Source organism: Megascapheus bottae, chromosome 3 (genome assembly GCF_031878675.1).
Source record: "Megascapheus bottae isolate mThoBot1 chromosome 3, mThoBot2.hap1, whole genome shotgun sequence".
Classification (NCBI taxonomy): domain Eukaryota; kingdom Metazoa; phylum Chordata; class Mammalia; order Rodentia; family Geomyidae; genus Megascapheus; species Megascapheus bottae.
Window position 1 is genome coordinate 39,992,412 of NC_143511.1, and position 24,409 is coordinate 40,016,820.

General features: G+C 36.6%; 1 protein-coding gene across 26 annotated transcripts in view; it reads right to left on the reverse strand.

The window, feature by feature from the left end:
* Ptprd (protein tyrosine phosphatase receptor type D) overlaps positions 1-24,409 on the reverse strand; it is a 634,177-nt gene that overhangs the window by 366,415 nt on the left and 243,353 nt on the right. For all 26 annotated transcript variants that reach the window (XM_090329963.1, XM_090329988.1, XM_090329980.1 and 23 more), the window contains exon 2: positions 5,902-6,074. In XM_090329963.1, coding sequence (XP_090186089.1) covers positions 5,902-5,965 — 64 coding nt within the window. In that variant the 5' untranslated portion in view covers positions 5,966-6,074. The remainder of the gene's footprint in view (positions 1-5,901; positions 6,075-24,409) is intronic.

Consider the following 24,409-nt stretch of genomic DNA (forward strand, 5'->3'; position numbering starts at 1 on the left):
GGGACATTTTAGTTTTCATGTAGGAAAGGAATATTATAAGAGGGAGGCTCTTTTTTTAAGGTAAAGGGAGGAGCATTTGTTGTTAGGAAAATGGAGGCGAAATGAGGCACAGGCCAGACTCAGTCTCAACAGGCTGGGACTATTTAATGCCAACAAGGGACACAAGACTTCCCTGTGTGTATGGAGGTTAGGTGAAGAGATGGGTTCAGAAATGGGTTTATGGGGCTTAGCAGGGAACAGAGATGAATGAAAAAGCCATGACGTTAAGGGAGTTGGGGACTTTTTGTTTGGGCCCAGGGTGAACTGTTTACAGCCAGGCTTAGAAGGATTGCCCTGCCTGCATCAGGGAGTCTATGTGTATCTTTGGTAGCTTGCCTGAAGTTTGTATGCACCTGGGAAAACAGAATGAGGACCAAACCCTCATATTCCATCTTTGGATATACAGAAAGAATGGGTCAAGAGGAGAGAGGCAATTCCTTCATATAGGGCCTTGGGATACATAAAAAGATTGGACTGAGATGGGAATTACATAGAGCTATGAGAACAAGGCATATTCCCATCATTTGCCATCAAAGTTGTTTTTTTTTAAGTTGTGTTTTTTTGAGTGGGCAGAAAACATTGGAGGGTGGTGACAATGTTCAAGAAGTAATATACTCCCTAACTTATGAACATAACTGTAACTACTTTACACATCACCCTGACAATAAAATTAAACTGAAAAAATAAACAGAGAAAATGTATGAATGAAGCCATTGGGATACTTAAGCTACAAAAGTTTTTGTTTCTCAACCATCCCATTAAAAGATGGGCCAAAGACTTAAGGAGAGTCTTCTCTGAAGAAGAAATAAGAATGGCCTAAAGACACATGAAGATATGCTCTACATCACTGGCCATAAAAGAAATGCAAATCAAAAAAAACTCTGAGATTCCACCTCACTGCAGTTAGAATGGCCTGGATCAAGAAATCCAATAACAACAGATGCTGGCAGGGATGTGGCCAGGAGGGATTCCTACTACACTGTTGATGGAGTGTAAACTTGTTCAACCACTATGAAAAGCAGTTTAGAGGTTCCTCAAAAGACTAAACATAGAGCTCCCCTATGACCCAGCAATTCCACTACTTGGCATTAACCCAATCGTCCAGAAACAAGTACATACTAAACCCACAAGCACAACGATGTTCATTGCAGCACTATTTACCACAGCAAAGATATGGAACCAACCCAGTTGGTCCTCAGTTGATGAGTGGATCAATAAGATGTGGTATTTATACACAGTGGATTTCTATGCTATCATCAGAAAGAATGACATTGCCCCATTTGTAAGGAAATGTAAAGATTTGGAAAAAATCATATTAAGTGAAGTAAGCCAGACCCAAAGGAACATAAGCTCAATGGTTTCCCACATTTGTCATAATTAGTATAAACCTTGGACACTCCTAGCAGGGGAATACAATAGCTCAAACCCCAGATATATAAGGCCATATAGGATGAAGCTAAATGAAAGTGTCTCTAGGATATGGAAACAAGAGCTTTATCTTGTGTGATTGTTGTTCTTAATGTACTGTTATTTCTCTTCTCTTCTTTTGCCCTTTGGTTAATCTCATATTGTTACAGTATCTGACTTTGTTACCTGGTATATTTTGTATATACATATATATGTTTATTTGTTTATTTGAAATAGGAGGGGGAAATGAGGGGAGGCAAAGGGGAGAGGGAAATAGAGACAAAAACATGAGAAGGGGAATAAATGTTTGAGAAGTAATACACCTTCATCTGGTGAATATAACTGTAACCTCTTTGTACATTAAAATAAAAAATAAAACAAGTTTTTGTTTCTAACACATCTGGTGTTAGACTTTACTGAAGTCTACTTACAGGAGTGGAAACTTGATGTCAGATCTAGTGTGTTAATACCAAATTATAAACTATTTCATTTAAGTAAAACTGGCCTACCAAAGAATATGCTAACACCAAGTTCTCAGATTTCATCTTACTTAAAAACAAGAATATAAAGGAAAAAAATGAAGAGGTAAACTAATACAGCAGGTCTACTCACTTGACACTAAGCTGAAAATGAACTATACAACGTGTAGGGGACAGGAAAATACTGGGAGAAAACAAGGGAAGAGGTGACACTACTCAAAGAGGAATGTTCACATTACCTCACTAATGTAACAGTAACCCTCTGAACATTGCCTTTACAATATAAATTAATTAATTAAAAATACCAGTAAAGAGTAAATTAAAGGTACGTATGACACCAAACTATCAGAAGCCATTATGAAACACTTCTATAAGAATAAATATTTATCACAGAATTCCACTAACAAAATTGAGATCAAAATTTTTACTTGTAGACACACTATTGTTGAACTGATTTATGCTACCATCCAAAGTTAAAAACAGACTGTCTCCACCCAAGCAAAGGTGTTTCAGTGGAAATCGCATGCAACCCTTTCCTTAGGCCACAGCTCTACCATACAAACATTCTTTCCAAAGTAACAAATAACACCCCCTACTTTTTCAAGATAGGAATGAAAACAAATACCACACACACACACACACACACACACACACACACACACACACACGCACCCCTTTCTAACCTTTTCAAAAATAATAATAGGGACTGGTACGGCATTTTAAAGTTATAATGGAAAAGACTATAATTTTCTGCTAAAGGATATCATCACCTTTCTTCAATCAAGGTTTGAACTAAGGTTAGTAAAAGGCCTCCTACTTAATGCAGCTTACACTTTTCTAGGGCTGCTACAGAGCAGATGATAAAACCTGACTCCTAGGCTATTGGGAATTGAGTGTTTCAAAAATGAAGAAAGGAAGATACTTTAAATTAACATAGTAAACTAGAGTGGCTTCCTTCTATTTCTCACCCAAAAGTAATCTTTTATGAAAGAGGAAAAGAAAGTTTTAATTATTTCAGAATTTTCAAATGGCTCTAGCAAGTTACTACTAAATTTTGAACTATAACTCCTTTTCCTTGGATCAATATGGAATGCAGAGTTAGACACAAATGGTTCACACCTATAATCCTAGCAATTTAGGTGACTGAGATCTGACAATGGAGATTCAAAGCCAGCCCAGGCAGAAAAAGTCCTTGAGACTCTTCTCTCCAATTAGCCAATAAAAAGCCAGATGTGGAGCTGAGGCTCAAGTGTATAGTTTTAGCCTTCAGCAGAAAAAGTTAAATAAGAGAATGAAACACTGAGTTTAAAGTTCAATACCAGCATGCGCACACACACACACACACACACACACACACACACACACACACACACACTGAAATGCAGTTAAGGAAAAAGAGAAAACAAAGATGGCTGAATATTTCATGAAGTCCAAAGAAAAGAATGCCTGATCCAATAATTAAAGGGTATAATTGCCTTTATATAACAAACTAATCATTATTTTTGTACTATTACATCCAATTTTTAAGTGTTTGAAGTAAAGGTTCTATACAACATATTGAGCTATAATCTGGATTCAATTTTATATCTTGTAGTTTAAACATTCTTAAGTGACTAAAATAATATTGACAATTATATCATTGCTTTCTGTACCATCAATCTACTCTAGTAGATTGATAATGAGTATTCCTTCTTCTAAACTGCATTTACAATAAACACGGCCACTTTTTCCCCTTTGCTAGGAACTTCTGGGATAGTCACCCTGTTCAACAGGGATAAGTGAACAGCATTTAGGATAAAAGATAGCGAACCCAGATTGAATAGACCAACAAAATTGTGAACCTGTGCCTATCTTCATCTGTAGTGATTTTTTTTAAATAAATGATCTATTGCGATTGAAAGCTAATATCACAAGATAACAAATTTGCTATCCTACATAGAAGTTAGAGGTTAACTTCGGAAAGGTTGCAGCTCAAGGACAGCCTAGTGAAAATATTCAAGAGATCTCATCTCAACCAATAAACAGCTTTGACAAAGTAGCATGCACCTTTCACCAGGTATGCATAAATGAAGGATCATAATACAGGCTGGCACAGGGAAAACGCAATTTGATATCCTAGGAATATATAGCATGGTAAATATCTTCATGTGACTATATTTAAATAAAAATCACTGAACTAAAATTACCAATACCATGTAAGACATGTAATGACAGAGAATGGCGGAGGAGGAGAAAAGGAAGACCAGGAAGAATGGAGGAGGATTTAGAGTAGAAAGGAAGGGCCAGATTAGGTAAGTGTTATTTGCACCACGCATGGCTTTAAAAAACCCAAACTTAACAGAACTTGTTCCCAAACTCTTAACTTCTGTCTACACTTTGCACTGCAGAACTACGCCAAAACATAGTTACTCAGTAGGAGAACATTCTTACTTAATGGAAAAATAACTACAGGTCTACAGTAATTAAATCTTTAGAATGTGTCTTGCTGTGATCTAATGTTATAGGAAGCTTCCAGGGTCTTAATAGATTTTTTTAACCAAAAATTAACAAAAATGAAACAAGTTAGTTTTGTTTTTTAAGTCCAAACAAAAATAAATAAATAAACCCATAGGGTCCCATTTTTTTCTAATAAGTTGAATCTAGAAGTAAAATGCATTTTGACATTCATGACTTTAAAATAACAAGAGCATTTTACATCTGGGTCTTTTCTCACTTAATTATTTCCTGGCATTGTACTAGAAATTCCTTGGCTTCACCTTAAACCAACACTCCCAAGTGCTAATTAGGAGACTATGTTCGCTTTTAACCAGAGAACACAGTGCTTAAAACACGAATGTTCCATATGTATCCGATTAATAATAACATTATGTCTTTCCCTCAATAAAAGGTCCCTTTAGAACACACAGCCTTTATTTAAATGAAGCAATTGGGGACTATTCAGGGAATTCTTGTCAAAGTGCAATTAATAAGAAGGGGCTGAGATGACACAGGACCCTTGTCTTTAAAATTGCCTTAACATCTATCAGATTTAACCTCAGAGGAACAATCAGTGAAGGGGGAAAAATAATGAGTACAGATGTTGTACATTTTAATCTTACCATGAGACTGCTTCCAAAAACGATGGCCAACTCAACATATTAGCCCACTACCAAGAAAGTCACTCCACGTCAGGGAACACAAGCCAGACATGCATTTTATTTTTGCCAGCACTATCTCTTCCCCACTACCACAAGACAGAAGGAAGAAGAAACACATACGAACAAGGTAGAGACCTAAGAATTGCCTAATTGCAACAGAGATATGACTTTCTCAATGATTTGGCAAGCTAATTGACCATAACTTCCAGTTGCAAAAATCCTGTCTAGTAATCCCAGCTTAAGGTGTCTGTATTGCAAAGAATCCTTCTTATACTTCAGACCCTCCACTCAGCCACAAAGTTGTCAGTTCTGCTTGATTTGTTTGAATATTGTACCCGAGGACAGCTGTCGGAAACAGTACAGGAGAACAGCTGCTGTGACAGCTACAAGGGGCTTGGAAGTTTAATTGGGCTCGATGTGACATTGTGCATTTTTCTAAACATAGGAAAAATCCATACAACTGCAAAAAAAATTCTAATGGGTCTAAACGAGGTTTATTTATTGGCACCTCCAACTGGTTAGCCTCAGTTTGAGCTATATCATTGGTCTCATACTATCTTTACCACTAAGCTGGTAAGAGGTGTAAGAAAGGAAAAGAAAAATAAACAGTAGGAACAGTGAGGTGCCCAAGAAAAGAGGCATTAAGCAGGGGAGGAAGTGGGAAGGAAATCACACCAATAATCCCTTTCAAAGGTTGGCTGGTCGCCAGGGAGTATCCCACAGTGTCTCAGGATTTACTTCCAAAGGAAATGTATTCAGAGGCCTTGAGCCTGGTGCCAACTGCAAACAAAACCACTCATTATGGTCACAGCCCCCTAGAGAAGGGGAGGATGGCTTACTCTCGGCATCCACGCGGAGGAAGAAGGCGAGGAGCAGCAACAGTGGCCTGGTGATATGCACCATCGTGCAGCTCAGCTCATCAGCAGCCGGCACTGGCAGTGTGCGGTCGCTACTGCCCAGGGAACTGCAGAGAGTTTATCTTCTGAAATTGCAACTGGAACCCTTTCAGAGCCTGAGGGGAGAGAAAGGAAGGGAAGGGTAAGAAAACACAAACCTGTTCAGATTTCTCACTTATTTTCTTTTTAAAAACCCTGATCTGTCACCAACAGAGAGCCCACAATCCATTGCAAACACATGGCAATACTGTCATGTCTTTGTGTTAGGAAATCACAATGTATAAAATATGGGGTTCCTAGCATCCCCATTTCCAGACTATCTTATTGTGATCACCTGGAATTGAATGCTCCATTTGTGCCACCTTTGGGGCAACCCAGTTTGAAGTAGAGAGGCCATGTCATAAGAAACATGACATGAATGTATAATTCAGACAAAATGTCATAGCCAAAAGAAAGATGGAAGAGAGGGCTCCTCCATCTCAGATAAAAGTCAACTAATGATTGCGGAATGGCAGATCCTGTGATGGCAACAGGTGAAATGACAGGTCTACTGTAAGTTTCTTTGCTAAATAATAGAATTTCTCACTCCAGCTCAGTGGAATTCTAAAATTAAAGACACATCAATGTTCAATTTCACTTTGATTTCAATAAGTGGAAATAATAGCCCAAGCCTTTTTGATTGAATAGGGATTGCCTGTGCCTCAGCTTGATGTTCTCCACCCAAGTATAAACTCAAGAACTTCCAAACTATTTTTCAAGTACCTCTTGTGCATATAAGTCAGTCAGAAAAGAGCCATGGAGCCCAAGGTGTCTGCAGGTACAAAAATGAGTCACATACCATCTTGACTTTTTCCCTTTTTGTGGCAATAAAAAGGTTTTGAATTCAGGGCTTCTCTTGAGCCATGCTGCCAAACATTGTTTTTGCTTATAGGTCTTTTTGCAGATGTAGTCTAATACTTTTTGGTCAGTTTTGCTTGGACCATGAGCCAATGCTTCTATTTTAGTAAGGGTTATGGATGTACATCATCACACTTGGCTTGTTCTCTGAGGTATGTTGTTACTAAGTTTTTCCCTGGGTTGGCCTCAAACAGTGATCCTCTTGTGTCTATTGAAGTAGCTGAGTTTACAGGCATGATCCATCATACCTCACATGATTCCATCCTTGATGAAATCCAAGATTAGTTGGGGGGGAGGGAAAGATGGATATATAAGATAATGGGTATGAATTAGTAAGTGATTTGCACCAGGAAAGAAAACCAAATAAATGTTATTTTAAAAAAAAAGAAAAAGAAAAAAAGAAAGGCTCAAGAACTGCCTTATCGGAAAAGTGCTGTCTCAAACTGGGCTTTAGACTATTTAGACTATTTAGTAGGGTTTCATAGTAGGAGGGGAAGGCATCTCTGCAGAGAGAGGATAATGAGAATGAAATTGTGGGAAAGGTGTGTTGGATGTCTGAGTGGAAGTAGGGCTTGCAGGATATCTGGGCACATGAGATGGTTTGAAGAGCTTGTTAAAACAGGTAGCTGGAACACAGGGGCATATGTGAGTCATCAGATCTGTGGTAGAGTCCAAGAATTTGCATTCCTAGTATGTTTCTCTTGCTGGTGGTCCCAAGACCACACTTTAAGAATTACTGGGTAAGAATGAGGGCTCTGTCAGGAAATCAGACAATGACGCAAAAGAAAATAGCTCCGACTTACAAATGTGTCACAGAGATCGGTAGATTCCCATCTAAGTCTAAAGACCTTTACTTGGTAATCCAGAAAATGAACTATTTTTGAAGTAATGGTCACATATGGAAGTAGGCTTGAAGAAGATTAATAACAGCTAAATCAGGGATGATTTGGAGAAAACTATGGGGTCACTGCAAAAATCTCAGGGGAAACATAATATAAGAAGGACAGAGATCCTGGATGGAATAAAAAAGAGGTTGTGATAGAGTGACTCCCAGCAATAATATGAAACATAGGCTTTCAGGAGTCAAATAATTGTTTTCATAGAACTTTCTCAAACTCTAGCACAGCCTCTTGTACACAGTAGACAAAGGGGGTTGGGGAGGCGGGCTGTGCTTTCTTTATTATTATGAGAAGAACTTGAGGATGACAGAATATCTATATTTCTTTTGTGTATGAGCATGATTGAAACATACAAAGCTCTTGAGATTACTAGAGATACCCAGAAATAACCTAATCCTCTAAAATAATTTGTACTTTTAAAAGAACTGTAATGCAAATACAATAGTGGATCTTTCCTGACACTGAACTTGAGCATGAGAACAATTTTTTGTAAGATATTATCTTTTTTTTTCTTCCCCATTACTATGCATGAGTGGCTTCAGTGCAGGGAAGATAAAACTAAAAGGCAAGAGGAATCATTCTAATTACCATTCCACTAGCTAGCCTCTTCCCTCTGTTCTTTTTCAGAGATTTATGAGGGTGCATAAAGAGTAAGTTGTACATTGAAACTCATCTTCATAAATCTAAAAGAGAGACAGTTGGTCTAAAACAGCTATTGTTATCAATCTGACATGGATAAACAACTTTTGAAGCAGTTCCCAGCTCTCACATGTGAGACGTCTTCATAAGAAAAGTGTAAGGAGAACCCATTCTCCTCTCAGCCCTTCCTTGGTCCACTTTTGCAGCTTTCTTTCCTCATGCCTGACTTTCAGATGACAGCAAAGTCCAAGCCACATTAGTCCTGTCCAACTCAATTTGTGTCCGTGCAAGCGTACTACAGCCAACATCTTTATAAAGACTGAAGCCACAGAGCAAGAGACCTGCAAAATATTCTCTCAGGGAAGTGGTAGCTGGGCTTTTCCTCTCACACTGGTGAAATGTGTGAAGATTAAATTCTTCCAAATGATCCCTCAAAAGCTACTTCTCTACTTGGAACATGCACAGGATTTAACACTCTAAAAATGAATGAAGACAGACACATACATATTTACCCTTAAAAAGAGTATGCGTTTAGTCAAGATTTAAAAAAAAAAGGCAATCAGAGATGGGAAGGCAATATTCTAGATGTTCATTCCAGTCAATCTCTACTCCTTATCTGTTTATATCACATTGCCAGAAAGAAAATGTCTACTACAGCACAGTAGGGCAGAATTAATATCTTATAACAAAATGAGTTTTAAGGAAATACTAAAGCAAAAATTATGGGAATGAATGAATTCTACTGGTAATTTCTGTTAGCCTATAATAAGTGATTCTAAATATTCTGCAAAAGGAAGCACTGGAAAAGAGGCCAGAAAGTGTAAATAGTGCCATGTGTTAGTATATCACAAATTGAGCTACAGTTGTCTGACAGCATTCAGTAGAGGTCAGTTCTGATTTTAGATATTTTTGCCATTTGTTTCATTTGTCAGCAGGGAGATAACATATACAAATAAAGTATCCAGCAATTCAAAACAAAACTTCAAACTCTCTGGATTATAAAATCTCATACTTCTAAAACCAAATGAAAATAATCAAATTAATTTCCAATCATCTAATTATTTGCTTTTTTTTTTGCCAGTCCTGGGCTTGAACTTCAGCTCAGGGCCTGAGAACTGTCCTTGGACTTCCTCAAGGCTAGAACTCTAGCACTTGAGCCACAGCACCACTTCCAGATTTTCTCTATGTATGTGGTACTGAGGAATTGGACCCAGATCCTCGTGCATGCTAGGCAAGCACCCTACCACTAAGCCAAACTGCTGGCCCCTAATTATTTGCTTTTTAAATACATTCCTTTGTGGTTCGAGACACTAAAAATTCAGAGAGCTATTCAATGTCCTTAATCTAATTAGAGATGGAAAGACAACAAAGGCACATGCCTTAAAGCCTTAACCAATTACTGTCACTGATTCAGGGGATTGCATAAATTCACACCTATCCAACTCTCCCTTTAACACCTCCATACTTTTCTGCAATAAGCATATTCATATTCAAACTACCATGAATGCTGATTTATGTCTTTTTCAGCATTCTGTACTGCTGACTTGTCTTTCTGTAGATTGTGTTGACATAAGAAGAAAGAAAGAAGGCGAAATAGGGCTTTTCTTCTTTATATAAAAAAAAAATTCTAAGAATTCCTGAAAGAAATGGCTGACTTTGGGTTTTGTGGAGGGAATGTACAAAAGTAGTTAGGAAGAGCTAGGTTTCCATACCCAGAAGCAAGTCAGGAACTACTAGTAAATCTAAACACTGACTAGGAAATAATGAGGTGCCCACCAGCAAAATGTGAAAATGCTGCTGAAGGGGCAATAAACCAATGAACTGCCCTTTATAACTATGAGTTCATAATTTTTAAAGAATCTACTGATACTGGTCACTCGAGAAACAAGTTAGGAAATTGCTGTGATTTCATTAAGTCTCCTCCAGTAGCTCACATGGTAATGGTTTGTTACTGTATTTCTCCATGTCTATTATTCTGGCAAGCAAGAAGTTCACACAAAGTGAAAAAAGAGCATAGTTTTTTATATCCCTATGAAATCCTGAAAATAAGTTTTATAATTGTACACTTTTTTGAAGTTACTGGGGTTTTATCACAGATGCCTTGTGCTAATCTCAACTTGCTTCTCATCTGGTCCTCTAGTACTTAAGAGTTTTTACTAGCTGGTTACTTGGAAGATGGTGTCTTATAGATTTTTCCTCCCAACCTGGCTTTGAACTAAAGTCCATCAGATCTCAATCTCCTGAGAAGCATGGTTTCAGATGTAGGTCACCCACAATTTGGCTATTTGCACACATTTCATGAAATGGCCATGCTCAATATATAGACAATGAAATATCCTTCCACTCTTTTCAGTCTTGAGGAATTTCAACATTGTGAAACTGTCATTTCAACTTGATCCAATGATAATTGTATAATTGATCATCTTTTACACTGAAAATTAAAATTAAATCAAATTTCAAAATCATTTTTCTTTTATGTAGGAAGTGTCTCATGCCTATAATCTTGGTTACTTGGGAAATAGAGATCAGGAAGAACACAATTTTAGATCAATATTGGCATAAAAACATTGTGATATCCCATCTTAATTAAAAAAAATAAGTAAAGCTGGCTGTGGTGGCTCATGCCTGTAATCTTAGCTACTCAGGAGGCTGAGATCTGGGGATCACAGTCCAAAGCCAGCCTGGGCACTAAAGTTCATGAGACTATTATCACCAATCAATCACCAGAAAACTGCACGTGACAGGATAGGGCGATTGCCTTCAGCTGAAGAGCTCAGGGACAGTTCCCAGGCCCAGAGTTCAACCCTCAGGACACAACTGTCATCCCAGCTAAGATAGAAATTGTGAATAGGGAGACTATACTTTGGGCTAGCCTAAGCAAAAGCACGACTCTACTCAAAAACAACTTTAAAACATGGCTAGGTTCATGGCCCAAGTGGTAATAGAGTACCACAAAGGAATAGAAAGCAGAAGGTTCTCATTCAAATCTCTAGTACCACTTTACACAGAAAAATGCCTGCATGAAGCACTCACTATTCTCTGAAGAGCATAATGTAGAATTGGTTATTTTCTATATAATATTGTTTCAAGCACACCCAAGTGCCTTTTAATCATTTAAAAATAGAGATCATTTCTAGAATTCAAAGGGAACTGATTTAGGCCACTCCTGAGTGGCTTATATACAGCTCTATCCTCAAGGGGACCAAACATCATTCATCCTCAATTAAGATGATCTTGATCCCAGCTTTCTGGAGCATCTGAAACTGTGTGCTTTCTGTGTATTAATCTCCTGGCATTGATGGATTAAAAAAACAGTCCAAGTTTGCTTCTAGCAATCCCACTGTATGCAAGGGATCAGACACCACCAAAAGTTGTGTAGCACCAAATGTCAACAGTACTGAGATTGAGAAATGTTTTCCTAGGATAATTCATTAACACTGAGAAAAATGTTCAAATTAAAAAACAAAACAAAGTGAGCCTGTCTAAAATACTGTTCTAAACTGACCAATCTTAAGTGTTCCTAGTAACTGATACCATGAACAATAGATAGGAAATCAAACCAGTTTTGTTTTTCAGAGTTATGGTAACACAGAGTTATGGTTAACAACCCAGTTTCCCCTCCTGTCCTAATGTACAACCAAAATTGGCTGGCCACATTGAAAATATGGGTCCCTAGTTAGGTGGTATGAATGTTGTTTTCGATTTAAAAGAATGGTTTTGTCAAATGGAGCAGATATGTCCTTGACATGGGTCAGTGAATAGGTGTCGGCATCGCTCTTTTTCAAGGGAAGACTTACTCAGTTCCCATTAATGATCTCCCAAATTTCTTTCAGTAACAGAGCAAGTGAAATGGTAAGAGACCATAAGAAATAGCTGGAGAAAGCAAAATTAAAAACAATGCTGCTTATTATACCAATGTTGCCCTCATGGTTAATTCTGTGTTTCTGGAAGTTCATTATTAGCACAGGTAGTAAAGGAATTAGAATCTGTATTTAAAAAACAAATAAGAAATGGTTATTAACCCAAACAGAAACATAACCTAAAGAAAAAGGGAGAGAATGTTAATCACAGATACTCAGGATAAAGTCTTCACCCTGAACATTTGTTCTACTCAGTTACTTTGCCCCTGTTTTGCTTGTAGTACCTATTTCACATGCCCTTTCCTTTAATGCAACTAGACTGATTTTAAAAAATAACCTATACTTAACAACTTCACCCTCAACCGACAATGAATAAATTAGAAGGACATAATAGAATTAATAACTTCAAGATACACATCTGGCTAGTCTCAGAGTGTTTAGAAAACTTGCCTTAGATGAATGCTATTAGCTAATGCTTTTAATCTTAGCTAATTGGAAGGCTGTGATCTGAAAAGTGTGGTAGAATACAGTTTTGAGTGAAAAAGATAACAGTGCCGAAGCCCTGAGTTCAAGCACACACACACGCACACACACACACACACACACACACACACACACACACACCTCACACACAAAGGAATTATTTTCTTTCTCTGATAGCATTGTATCCACTTCTGTCATTTCTAACTTACTAAAAGAGGTAGCTGAAGTAAAGTCTGGTTCATTTAAAATGAGTAATATAAACAAAAGATGTTTCCTCTGATGGATACACAGACACTCTAAGCAAGGACACAAATGAAGCAGGGGAAGGGAGCTGCTAAATTTAAAAGTGGCATATAGGAAGAAAGGACAAGATTATCTTACTGAATAAAACTGTTTGAGTCCCCATCTTAGACCACTAATCAACCTAAAATTTTAACCCCATGTCAAAAAATTTCTAAAGAATCAACCTTCAACTTAGTAACATTATTTCATATTTGCATATCTTACAGCCAAGAAGTTTATAGATGTACTTAGAGAAAAGAGAAATGCTTAACCAGAAATACTTTTTAAAATTCTCACATAATAGTAATTAAATGAAGAACAGATAAACATTGATAATCTGAGCACATTCAAATACTTCTTAGTGCATAATTTTAGTTTACATGTTTCCATCAAATTCTTATTATAGAGTATTTTCCTTTCTAAGTCAAAGTTTAGCAAGATAACATGCTGTCTAATTGAAGGAGTCAGCAGTATAGGAAATGGGAGTGCATGGAGGCACAGATAGTTCTCTAGGTAGAACGAAGCTAGCCTGAGTGCATTTCATTATAAATTTGCTGGAAGCAACACAGTCATACTGGAAGAAGGACTAAAGACATACAATGGATAATTTTTTTCCAAAGGCAGTAGCCATTATAAAGTGATTTGATAATAAAGTACAAAACTTTCCTGCAGCAATAAAAGCACTATGCATTTCCCCTATCAAGTTGGGTCCAACAAGGCATGAAAATAAAATTCTCTCCCATAGTCACTCTTAATAATATGAATATATATGCATGCATGCATGCATGCACATATATATAAATATTTCAAAACCTCCAGACAAAGGCTTTTAAAAATACTGTCCATTCATTACACTTCCTTGAGGTACTCAAAGCATAGAATGTAGATAGCAAAAATCAAGTTTAAAGTCATTAAAACCCGATTAGCAATCTAGAAGTAGCAACTTTCTCAATACCAAAACTTTCTGGATGATGTTGTTCATCTGGCATGTGTGACATGAACTGCCAAAAGTAAAGTACATGCCAAATAAAAACATTAAGGAAACTTTGCTGCTGGGTTAATCTTGCATTTATGAAATCTGAAACTCAGACTTTTACTCTGAAGAGGAAGAGTAGGCAGGTGGTACTGGCGGGAAAAGCGTTAACCCTGGGAACCAGCAAGGAATGGCACTGGCTAACACTGACAAAGGCTGAGGCAAGTGAGAATGCTGGGAAATGAGGCCTAGAATGAAATTGTAATGTACACAATGATGTTTATATCACAGACTTAATAAAGTGCGCCTTTATTTTGATCCTTTTACTGTTTCCTTGTTGCAGGTATGACCATGTTTTATCAATTACATGTAAAAAGTTTTGAAAAGCCAGGTACAGTGGCTCACGCCTGTAATCCAGCTACTCAGGCGGCTGAGATCTGAGGTTTAAAGTCAGCCTGGGCACAAAAGGACCTGAGACTTTTATCTCTAATTAAACTCTAGAAAACTGGAAGTGGGGCTTGGCTCAAGGGTAGGGCAATAGCCTTGAGCTGAAGACCTCAGGGACAATGCCCAGACCCATGGGTGGTAGCCTTGAGCTGAAAAGCTCTGGGACAGGGCCCCGGCTGAGTTCAATCCCCATGACCCCTCCCCCCCCAAAAAAATTTTTAAGGGCCAGGAGTTTGGCCTAGTGGTAGAGTGCTTGCATTAGCATGCACGAAGACCCGGGTTCGATTCCTCGGTACCACATACATAGCAAAAAGCCAGAAGTGGTGCTGTGGCTCAAGTGGTAGAGCTCTAGCCTTGAGAAAGTCCAAGGACAGTGCTCAGGCCCTGAGCTCAAGCCCAGGACTGGCCAAAAAAAAAAAAAAAACAAAACAAGTTTTGAAAAGCTGCATATCAGAACATGTGTTCACCTCTTCCAATAGCAATTACAGCTAAAGACAAAACTATTCACTGGACACATATTCATCTATTTTCAAAAGTGTAACGTTAGATTTCTGTATGCACAAACGTGATATAGATTTTTTTTGTTATTGTTGCAAACATCATGCATGTTTAAGAATACATGTGACTCGGGTGCTGGTGGCTCTTGCCTGTGCTACTCAGGAGGCTGAGATCTCAGGATTGTGGTTAGAGGCCAGCCCAGGCACTAAAAGTCCAATTCACCACCAGAAAACCACAAGTAGTGCTGTGGCTCAAGTGGTATAGCAGTAGCCTTGATATGAAGTGCACCAGAGTTCAAGCCTCACAACCCCCCCACCAAAAAAAAACATGTGAAATGTGCCTTTTGTATATTATTATACTATTAATGAATTAGATATATTTTAAATGTTTTAAAATATAATAGATAGTAAACAGGAACAAAAAAGTTATACACTTCTTTGTAAGCACAAAACCCATTAGGGGCTTACTTTCCTACTTATTAGGCAAGTAGTATTATTTCTTACACATATTTTGGGACAGCATAGGCAAAAATGAGAGCCTGTACTTATTTGTCTGTAGTCTCCTTGTGGATTCAAATACTCTCTGTAACAGCCAAAGTTCTATGTGACTCTTCAATAGCCAGTATAAACATGATGTAACACAGAGGAGAAAAGACATTGTGGTTGTTTGCAATTTTCATACAATGTCCTTTCCTTATTGTTGTAAATCAACCACAATAAGACAGAATAACTTTATATAGGAATGATTTTTTTGTTTGTTCAAAATGAATGTTTCATTCCCTCATTTCAAGAATATTTCCAAATACCAGTCTGATAGTTAATGCAACAGATATCTAGCAATGAACAAGGCAAACAAGTCCATGTTAAATGATATACTCTGTTGTGAAGAGTTTCTGTCTCTTCACAATAATCTGAAAACAGAAAACTAGGTTTGTAGCTCAGTGGTGGAGCGTTTACCTAGTATTCAAGAGAACCTGGGTTCAAGCACACAAGCATCGTCACAAAAAAATAAATAAAATAAAACCAGGAAATTATACAATAATTGACATGGATAAAAAATAAGTAATATTCTAATGGGGGTGGAGAACAACTTGTTTGCTAAAGTGGAAAAAGGAAGCTTTAGATAGTCAGGGAACACACCTAAAGATGTAGCATGTGGGCTTGAGCCTGAATGAGAAAATGGAGAAAGGCTTCCCAAGCTGCCCAGGCTCAGAGACAAGAAGGACGTTCAGGTGGCTCAAGCCCAAAAAGCCTGGCAGAGAATGATTAAAGGTAGGCTGGGAAAATAGGGTGGGGCCAGATCACACAGGGTCTGTTTGCCAGAGCAGAGAGATTAGATTTCATTGGAAAGGCAGTGAGAAGACACGAGAAGGCTTTATGCTTTGCAGTGAGAAGGTCTGATTTATATTTAGATGGCCTGTCCAGTGGCTGGGTGCCAATGGTTTTGTAAATGCCATTCTCATCCCACTGCCTTCCCTGACTCCCAAGTCTCTGTACTGACTTTCAATCCACTGTATTTTCACAGAGCTCTTTTGGCTCATGAGGAACATCTTCCTGGTCTCTCTCTTCATTGACCTGCCTTATCTTCCCAGTTCTGTTAACCTAATCAAACAGAATGTGTTGGGTTTTTGTTGTTGTTGTGCTTAAAAATTTTTGGTAAGCTTCTCTCATCTGTTCCTATATAACAACACATTCTAATAAAGGGAATGATTTTTTGTGTTGTTGTTTTGCCCAGTACTCACGTAGAGAAGTTTAACACATTTCAGGATTTTTATTTAAAAACCAAAGTATCTTCTCATTTGCCTGCCTGAGAAAAATATATATGCTTTCATGTACAAAGAACTGGTGAGCATCGGATTTTTGTGGTCACACTTTAAAATCTACATTCACTTTTTTTGTTGTTTCTTTCTTTTTTTAGTTTCTGCAGTTTAGTAGATCAAACTTTTTTTTTTTAAATCTCTTTAAATCTTGTAATGCTAGCCATGATACTAATACCCAAGGTACACTGGAATTCAGACTGTTAGAACACAGGCCTTTTCTAATAATTCAAAATTCCTCTCTTTGAGGATTTAGAAGGTGGACCCTGCTGTGAGTCAACTGTTGGTTAGCTACCGAAATTAGTTTTGAGGTGTGTGTGTGTGTGGGGGGGGGTGTTTGGTTCAGATAATCCTCAGTATTTTCTCGCTCAGGATTTCCACCATAATTGAAGCAAGGCTCTTAATACCCCAACATAAAGTCATTTAATTAATTACCTCTATTTCTTTAATACCTTTCTAGACAGACTTGAGATTAACAATATCCAACCTTGTATTATAAAACTTTATTATAGACCACTGTAGTTTGTTACCCCAGGTTGTCAAAGGTGTCCCAACAAATACTATTTTGTTTTCATTCTCAAGAAAAGGAGTCTATTTCATTTCCTTAGGTTTTGCCAAAAGTAGATAGAAGCATCACTATGTCCAATCTGAGCCCAAGAACCTCATGAAAAGTTTTATATATTCCTTCACAGTTGCTGTTCCTGAAAACTCTGAACATTTCCATATAAAGTAGTCCTGCTTATGTTGGTACAGATGAGAGATCATGTGGAACTACTAAGCTAAACCAGGCTTACAGCAGCCATTTCCCAGGTGTTCTAATAGAAGACTCATGGCAAGCCATGGCAAAATGGTCTGAGCCTGATCAACACAGCTGAACAGAATAATGGTGGATGACTTGGGTTCAAACTGTTCATCACAAGGCATGTGAGATTATTATGATGTTGGATCAAGAAAAGCCAGACATACCAAGGCATGTGAAAGGGTATCAATGTATGTGAATTAATGCACCTTCTATCTGGCAAATATCATGTAACCCTTTTACTAATTACAATAAAAAAAATAGTCAACACCTAGAAAGTGAGAGTATACTAGCAGTAGCCAAAAAAAAGTACTTGTTGAAAGGAACAAAATCTCAAATGAAATTCTTGGAATTTGTGGTAAAAAAAAAAAAGAAAAGAAAAGCCAGACACCAGTGGCTCATGTTGGTCATTCTAGGAGGTTATCTCAGGAGGCTGGCATCTGAGGACACAGTTGAAGCCAGCCCAAGCAGGGAAGTCTAAAACTTTTACTGCCAATCAACTACCAAAAAAACTGTAAAGGAATCTCTGGATCAAAATGGTAGAGTGGTTCCCTCATTCGTCATAATCAGTAGAAACCTTGGGCTCTCCTAGCAGAGATTTACAGTAGAACAAAACTTAGATACATAAGGCCATGTACTATGATTCTAAATGAAAGGACCTCCAGGACATAGAATGAGTGATTGTTGTCCTTAATGTACTATGTTATCTCTCATCTCTTTTGCTGTCCCTTGGTTATCTCATATTGTTACAGTATTTCACTTTGTTATCTGATATATTGTATATATGCGTATTTGGTTATTTGAAATAGGAGAGGGAAGGGGGAAAAACAAGATGAGGGGAGGTGTGTGGAAGGAGGGAAATGGGAACCAAGACATGAGAAATGGTATCAATGTATGTGAAGTAATGCACCTTCTATCTTGTGAATATAATGTAACCCTTCTATTAATTACAATAAAAATATATGGAAAAAAGCAAAGTGGTAGAGAATAACTCTGAGCACAAAAGCTGAGGACCAACAGGCAAGGGGCCTGAATTCAAGCCCCAGTACTGGCACACACAAAAAGAAAGAAAGGAAAGAAAGAAGGGAGGGAGGGAGGGAAGGAGAGAGGGAGAACGGAGGAAAGGAGAAATGGGAGGAATAAAGGGAAATTAAAATATAAAATCTTTAATGTACGATATAATCTTAGGGCACTAAATGTTAAATATATCTTAACTTTTGTTCACAGAAACACAATAAGCATTATATAATTTTTATTATATTAACTCCACTTTAAATCATCAGATAGGAAAATTTACTTTGTATGTTTATATTGACATTGATTCAGTCCTCTTTTCATCAGTCACTCAGTAAAATAATTATTAATTCTACGATCTTGAAAATAGAGTACAATGTTCTGTGATCTAGGAAAATCAATGTATTTGGAGGTACTTAATTATTTTTCCCATTCTTCCAATTGTGTGTGTGTGTGTATTTTTATCTATATTGTATATATGCATATATACACACAAATATATATATACACAAATACACATGGCTCAGAGACATTAAAATTTTTAATGAAATGTCTTTAATTATTAGCTAAAACTACAAACATGACATTCCTTTTCTGAAGTGTAACTGAGGTTATGCGTACTTCTGAGATCTCAGTTGATCTTAACAAGTGTTCTGATGGGAATAGTTAGCCTAATTTTAGGTGCTGTTTTCCTTAATCAGTTTCTGCCCAATAAATCCCATCATTCAAGTTGGGTTAGTAACTTACAAGCAGGGTAATTTTCACTTAAGCTTTTTAGAGAAATGACATTTTGAACAGTGGATGTATGTTTTGGGTCTAGTTTTTGACAGCATATTGGATTTGTCTCATTGGATCTCAGATAGTCAGCTTGACTAGTTTCTCCATTGTGTGGAAAAGTGAGGGGACTTATAACTACTGGAATAAGCCAATGGATTGAGAAACGCTATTGAGTGCAACCTTTGTAAAAACAATATAAAATAACCTTGAGTTCAAGCTCCAGGTCTGGTAAAAAAAAAATAAAAATAATAAAATAAATAAACAAAAATACAAATCACAAAGAAATCTGTGCAATAAACGTTGGTCAGATTTATGCAAAATATTACATGCAATTAGTAATATTCCAAAGATGGCTTAAATAAGTGGATGATTTCATGATCTGATTCATAACTGCAAAGATGTCAATTCTTTCCAATTTGATATATGAGTATTCCAAATATCAATTGCAACTTGCATTTCTTGAAAAAAAGAAAATGCTTTTAAATTATGTAATGATTTTTATTATATATAAAGAGAGGAAATGGCCCAAGAACCATCAAGACAATATAAAATAAATCAAACTCTACAACATACTCACATTGGAAAAACAGTTTCTGTCTGTGTGCTACCCATAATAATATAGCAAATACAAATCATCAAGAAATCAAGGAAAAAAAAGTTGGTAAGATTTCTCTGTATAAAATTACATACTAGTAGTAATATTTCAAAGATGGCTTTAAATAAATGGATGATTTCATGATTTGAAAGACTTACTGCAAAGATATAAATTTTGTGCAAATTGATTTATAAAATCAATGCAATCCCAATATCAATTACAAAATATTTTTTCCTGTGAAATAGAAAATGATTTTTAATTATAAAATAACTTCATAATTTACACACAGGTGTGATATTGCAAAAATAATCAAGAAAATATTACAGAGGAATGAATGCTAAAGAATTGATACCACTAGGTGCCAAGACTTAGTAAGATATATTAAGATAGTGAAGTGTTGGTTCACTGTCTAGAAGATGTAAGAAATTTAGAAATAGAGTCACATCGAGGAATAAACTATATATATACATATATATATATGAAAATAGCAAAGAAGGATTTGAATTTCTCAGCAAGCACAGATTTCTAAAACAAATCAAGGTATTAACAATAAAGACTGATAAATTGGAACTAAAGTTTGAAATATCTGTTCACCCAAAGATATTTTTAAATCACAATCTACAGAGTAGAAAAGTATTTGTGTCACAGCACTATATTGTCACTTTACACAAAAGGTATTTCTAAAATCTACGCCTATCAGAGGGCTGATGCTATTCTTTTCCTTTTTTTCATTATAGCCCTCTGATTTATGGGTACAGGTTAGAGGTTTAAGATTTAAGTATACAGTTCTGAACAGAAATTATTTTCTTGGCCAGTGAACATATAAAATAATGCTTGATTATCTTACTCCCAGGAGAAATGCAAATTAATGTCACAAGGGGAAACCACTACATACTTACCAGAACAATGAAAATCAAAAAGTGACACTACCATATGCTGGTCATGTTGTATGATAAATTAATATTTATACACTGCTTATGAGACAAAGACTAGTTAAAAAGATCCTCCTTGAAAAACTGTTTGGTATCATGAAACAAAGATCAATATACACTCACCACACAAACTATCACTTAAACGGCTAGGTACACACTTAATCATGATATGAGATTATAATTTTTTAATAATAAAAATAACTACAAAAAAACTTTTAAAAAATCTTTAAAAAAAATCCCCTAAATATCCATCAGTCCTCATGTGTACATGGCATATTGGCATATCTATAAAAACAAATAAGTTTACAGCAATCAAATCTTAAGACTTTTGTCAAGAAAACTTAACATATGGTCAGGTGAGGTGGCTCACGCCTGTAATCCTAGCTACTCAAGAGGCTGAGATCTGAGGATCATGGTTCATATCCAGCCTTGAGCACTAAAGAATGTGAAATTCTTATCTCAAATTAATCACTAAAACTGGAAAGTGGGACTGTGGCTCCAGGGGTAGTGTGGTAGCCTTGAGCTGAAGAGCTCAGGGACATCGCTCAGGCCCAAAGTTCAACCCATGACCCACAAAAAAAAAGTAGAAAACTTAACATATGTTTCTTTTACAATGTCATAGCAATGTCTAATTTATCTTATTACCCTTTAATCATCTTACAGAAATGATTACTGAGAATAGCTTAAGTCACAACTGCAGTAGATAGATTACCAAATCTCTTAAAAATATATAGGAGGCAGAATATTAATGACCACTAAAAAGAAAGAGAATGTAAAGATTGTAAGAATTCAAACTGGAATCAGGCACAAAGAGGTATGGAAACTTGAAGTAATGTGAATAAAGAGAAATAGCCTCTTTGTCCAAACAAATGGACAGAGATGGGTCAAGAAAACAGAGTCCTAGAGCATACTTAGCAATATCTTTGTTATCCACCATGACTGATTCACTCTCCTTCTGTTTGTTTCCTTCAGCTTTGTAGCAGTTCCTTCCTTCAACATATGCAATTTATTTTCTCTGTGCACTTTGTCCATATCTCCAGTATAGACGCAGAGATTGCTTTTAGTATTTTTAAAATTCAACTGAAGTACACATGTATGAAAGTTCATACATGCAATATTATCCATAAGCATTGTACAAGATATATAAAAACTCATTTGCAATATATTGCAATTCACTAGTCAGGTATACACATTGTTTATAGTTATAGGACATAGTTCTAGGCTACTGAAGGGTAGGTTTTGTTTAGCTCTACAGGTAACAAAAATGGCTATCCAATTCCCAAATGTGCCTGTTTCAGAACTTCTAAGGTACCTAGACAAGCAAGTAAAAGCAAGTAAAAACTCTCAAAGTAATCTAGTTTCAGAAATGTATTTTCTTTATATATATTAATGGTTGTAAGAAGCTCATTTAATGCTAAACCTAATTAAAATGAAACTCCAAATGATCTAGAAACAAATATTCATTGATGTTCAACCTTCTGTTTCCCACTCAGATCATGCTAATATATTTGAGACACAAACAAATATTAAGCCAAGGAAACACAACTAATAAATATGTTTATTTATCTGGAAATGTAAAATTGGGAAATATTAGCAAGGCACAATAGCATATGTTAGTAACTAAATAAATGGCAATCATAAATATGAGTGTTCAGACAAGGAAAATATCTCAGCTGTCAGGAAAGTTATGAAATTGGAAGTAGTTGATAAAGACCTTGAAGATTTAGTGGACTCTTAACTTGAGAAGATTAGATACATTTCAACTAGAAGGATAAAATTTAGATCTTCTTTTGCTAAAACAGTTTCATTTAACAATAAATAGTACATTGTGTATATGCTATAATATTGGTAAAAGGAGGGAATAAGGGGTGGTGTGTGTGTGTGTGTGTGTGTGTGTGTGTGTGTGTGTGTGTGTGTAGGAGGGCAGTCCTTAGCCCTTGAGTAAATTCACCCTATAAGACAGTAAATCTCAAATGATCAGTGGTGATAGAGATTTAATATCAACTTCTGCATATAACTTTATGTCTCTTAAATAAAATAAGTTAAAGCTATACTTACAGCAAACTTATTTTTAAGTATCAGTGAACTCGAAAGCAATAATTCACAATACGTCATTCCTTGAGTATATTCAAGTTATACAACTATTGTGACAATATAACTGCAGTTTAACTCCATATAAAGTTAGATATTTCTGATTTTCAGATCAATATCTATATGAAACGCATGGCATCTGCTTTCTAACTTGAAATCTTAATTCCTCAGAAACAGTCTCATAGTTGGACTGAACAGCCATTCCCCACATTGTCATGAACTTATTTCAAAAAGGCTCTGGAGACAATTCCTGACATCTCCAAGCTTCAGCTTCCATCTGTGCAAAATGAAATAGTGCCTGCCTTCTCCTTGCCTCATCAAACCCAGTAAGCAACAAAAGCACATTAAAATCAGAGATGCAGGAAGCAGATTGAGGAAACAAGCTCTGCCTATGATCATTAAGAAGCAAACACAATTTGTCAGCCTTTCTCAACTAGGGTTCCATGAGATAATTACGTTCAACCTAATTTGAGTACCTCTTCTCGTTCCTGCTAACGATGGCACAGAGCTAGCATTGTAAGATGCATAGGACACAAGTAAATTCAGTCCTTACAGGAAGCACCTGAAGATGCTAGGGTGAAATTTTCTTGAGTTAAGATGGTTGATTCTATGGTACATATAAGTTAGGTGTACAAGTTTCATGCCACTTTGTTTAAAGAAAAAAAGTTTGGAAGTGGTGCTATGGCTCAAAGTGGTAGAGCACTAGCCATAAGCTGAAGAGCTCAGGGACTATGCCTAGACCCAGAGTTTAAGACCCACCACTGACTGGGAAAAAAGAACAAAAAGAAAAGTAGTTACACATTAATGGGCTTTGTACATCTGAACCCCCAATATATTCTGGAGAAAAATAAAATGTCCTGGGTGAATGCTGGAATAATCAGGCTATAAGTCTGGGAATCTTACCCAGTAATAACCAACCACAAAATCAACCCATAAGGAGTGTGCCCTTGAATCCTTGATGGGGATACAAAACTGTATTAGCTAATATTCATGGAATTCATTTAATATTTCACATAAAAGTATCCATTGGTTTCCTATTTTAGGGACAAGAAGAGTAACACTTAAGAAAAGGAATGTTCTTCACATGGCAAACAGGTGTAAAGCAGAACTTAATTTGAATTCAATCTAAGTTATATTAGAAAGCTGCCCAATATTTGCTTTCTGTTCTCAAAAGCTTTTCATGGAAGATGAAAATTCATGTTCATGTGAGAAAACTGAAGTTCAGATAATATTCTCTTGTCTGGCTAAATAGCTCAGTACTAGCAGATTTCCAGTATGGTTCCTTTGACTGAAAATTCCTGTAGAACCTCTCAAGCCAGAGTTAAGAAAACCAGCAAAGCAGACCAAGATGGTAGTTACAGGTTTTCTAGTTGAAGTCATACATAATCTCAGAAAGGAACTTCACTTAAAGAGGTAAGCATATTAAATCGAGTCAGGTAAATGGGCATT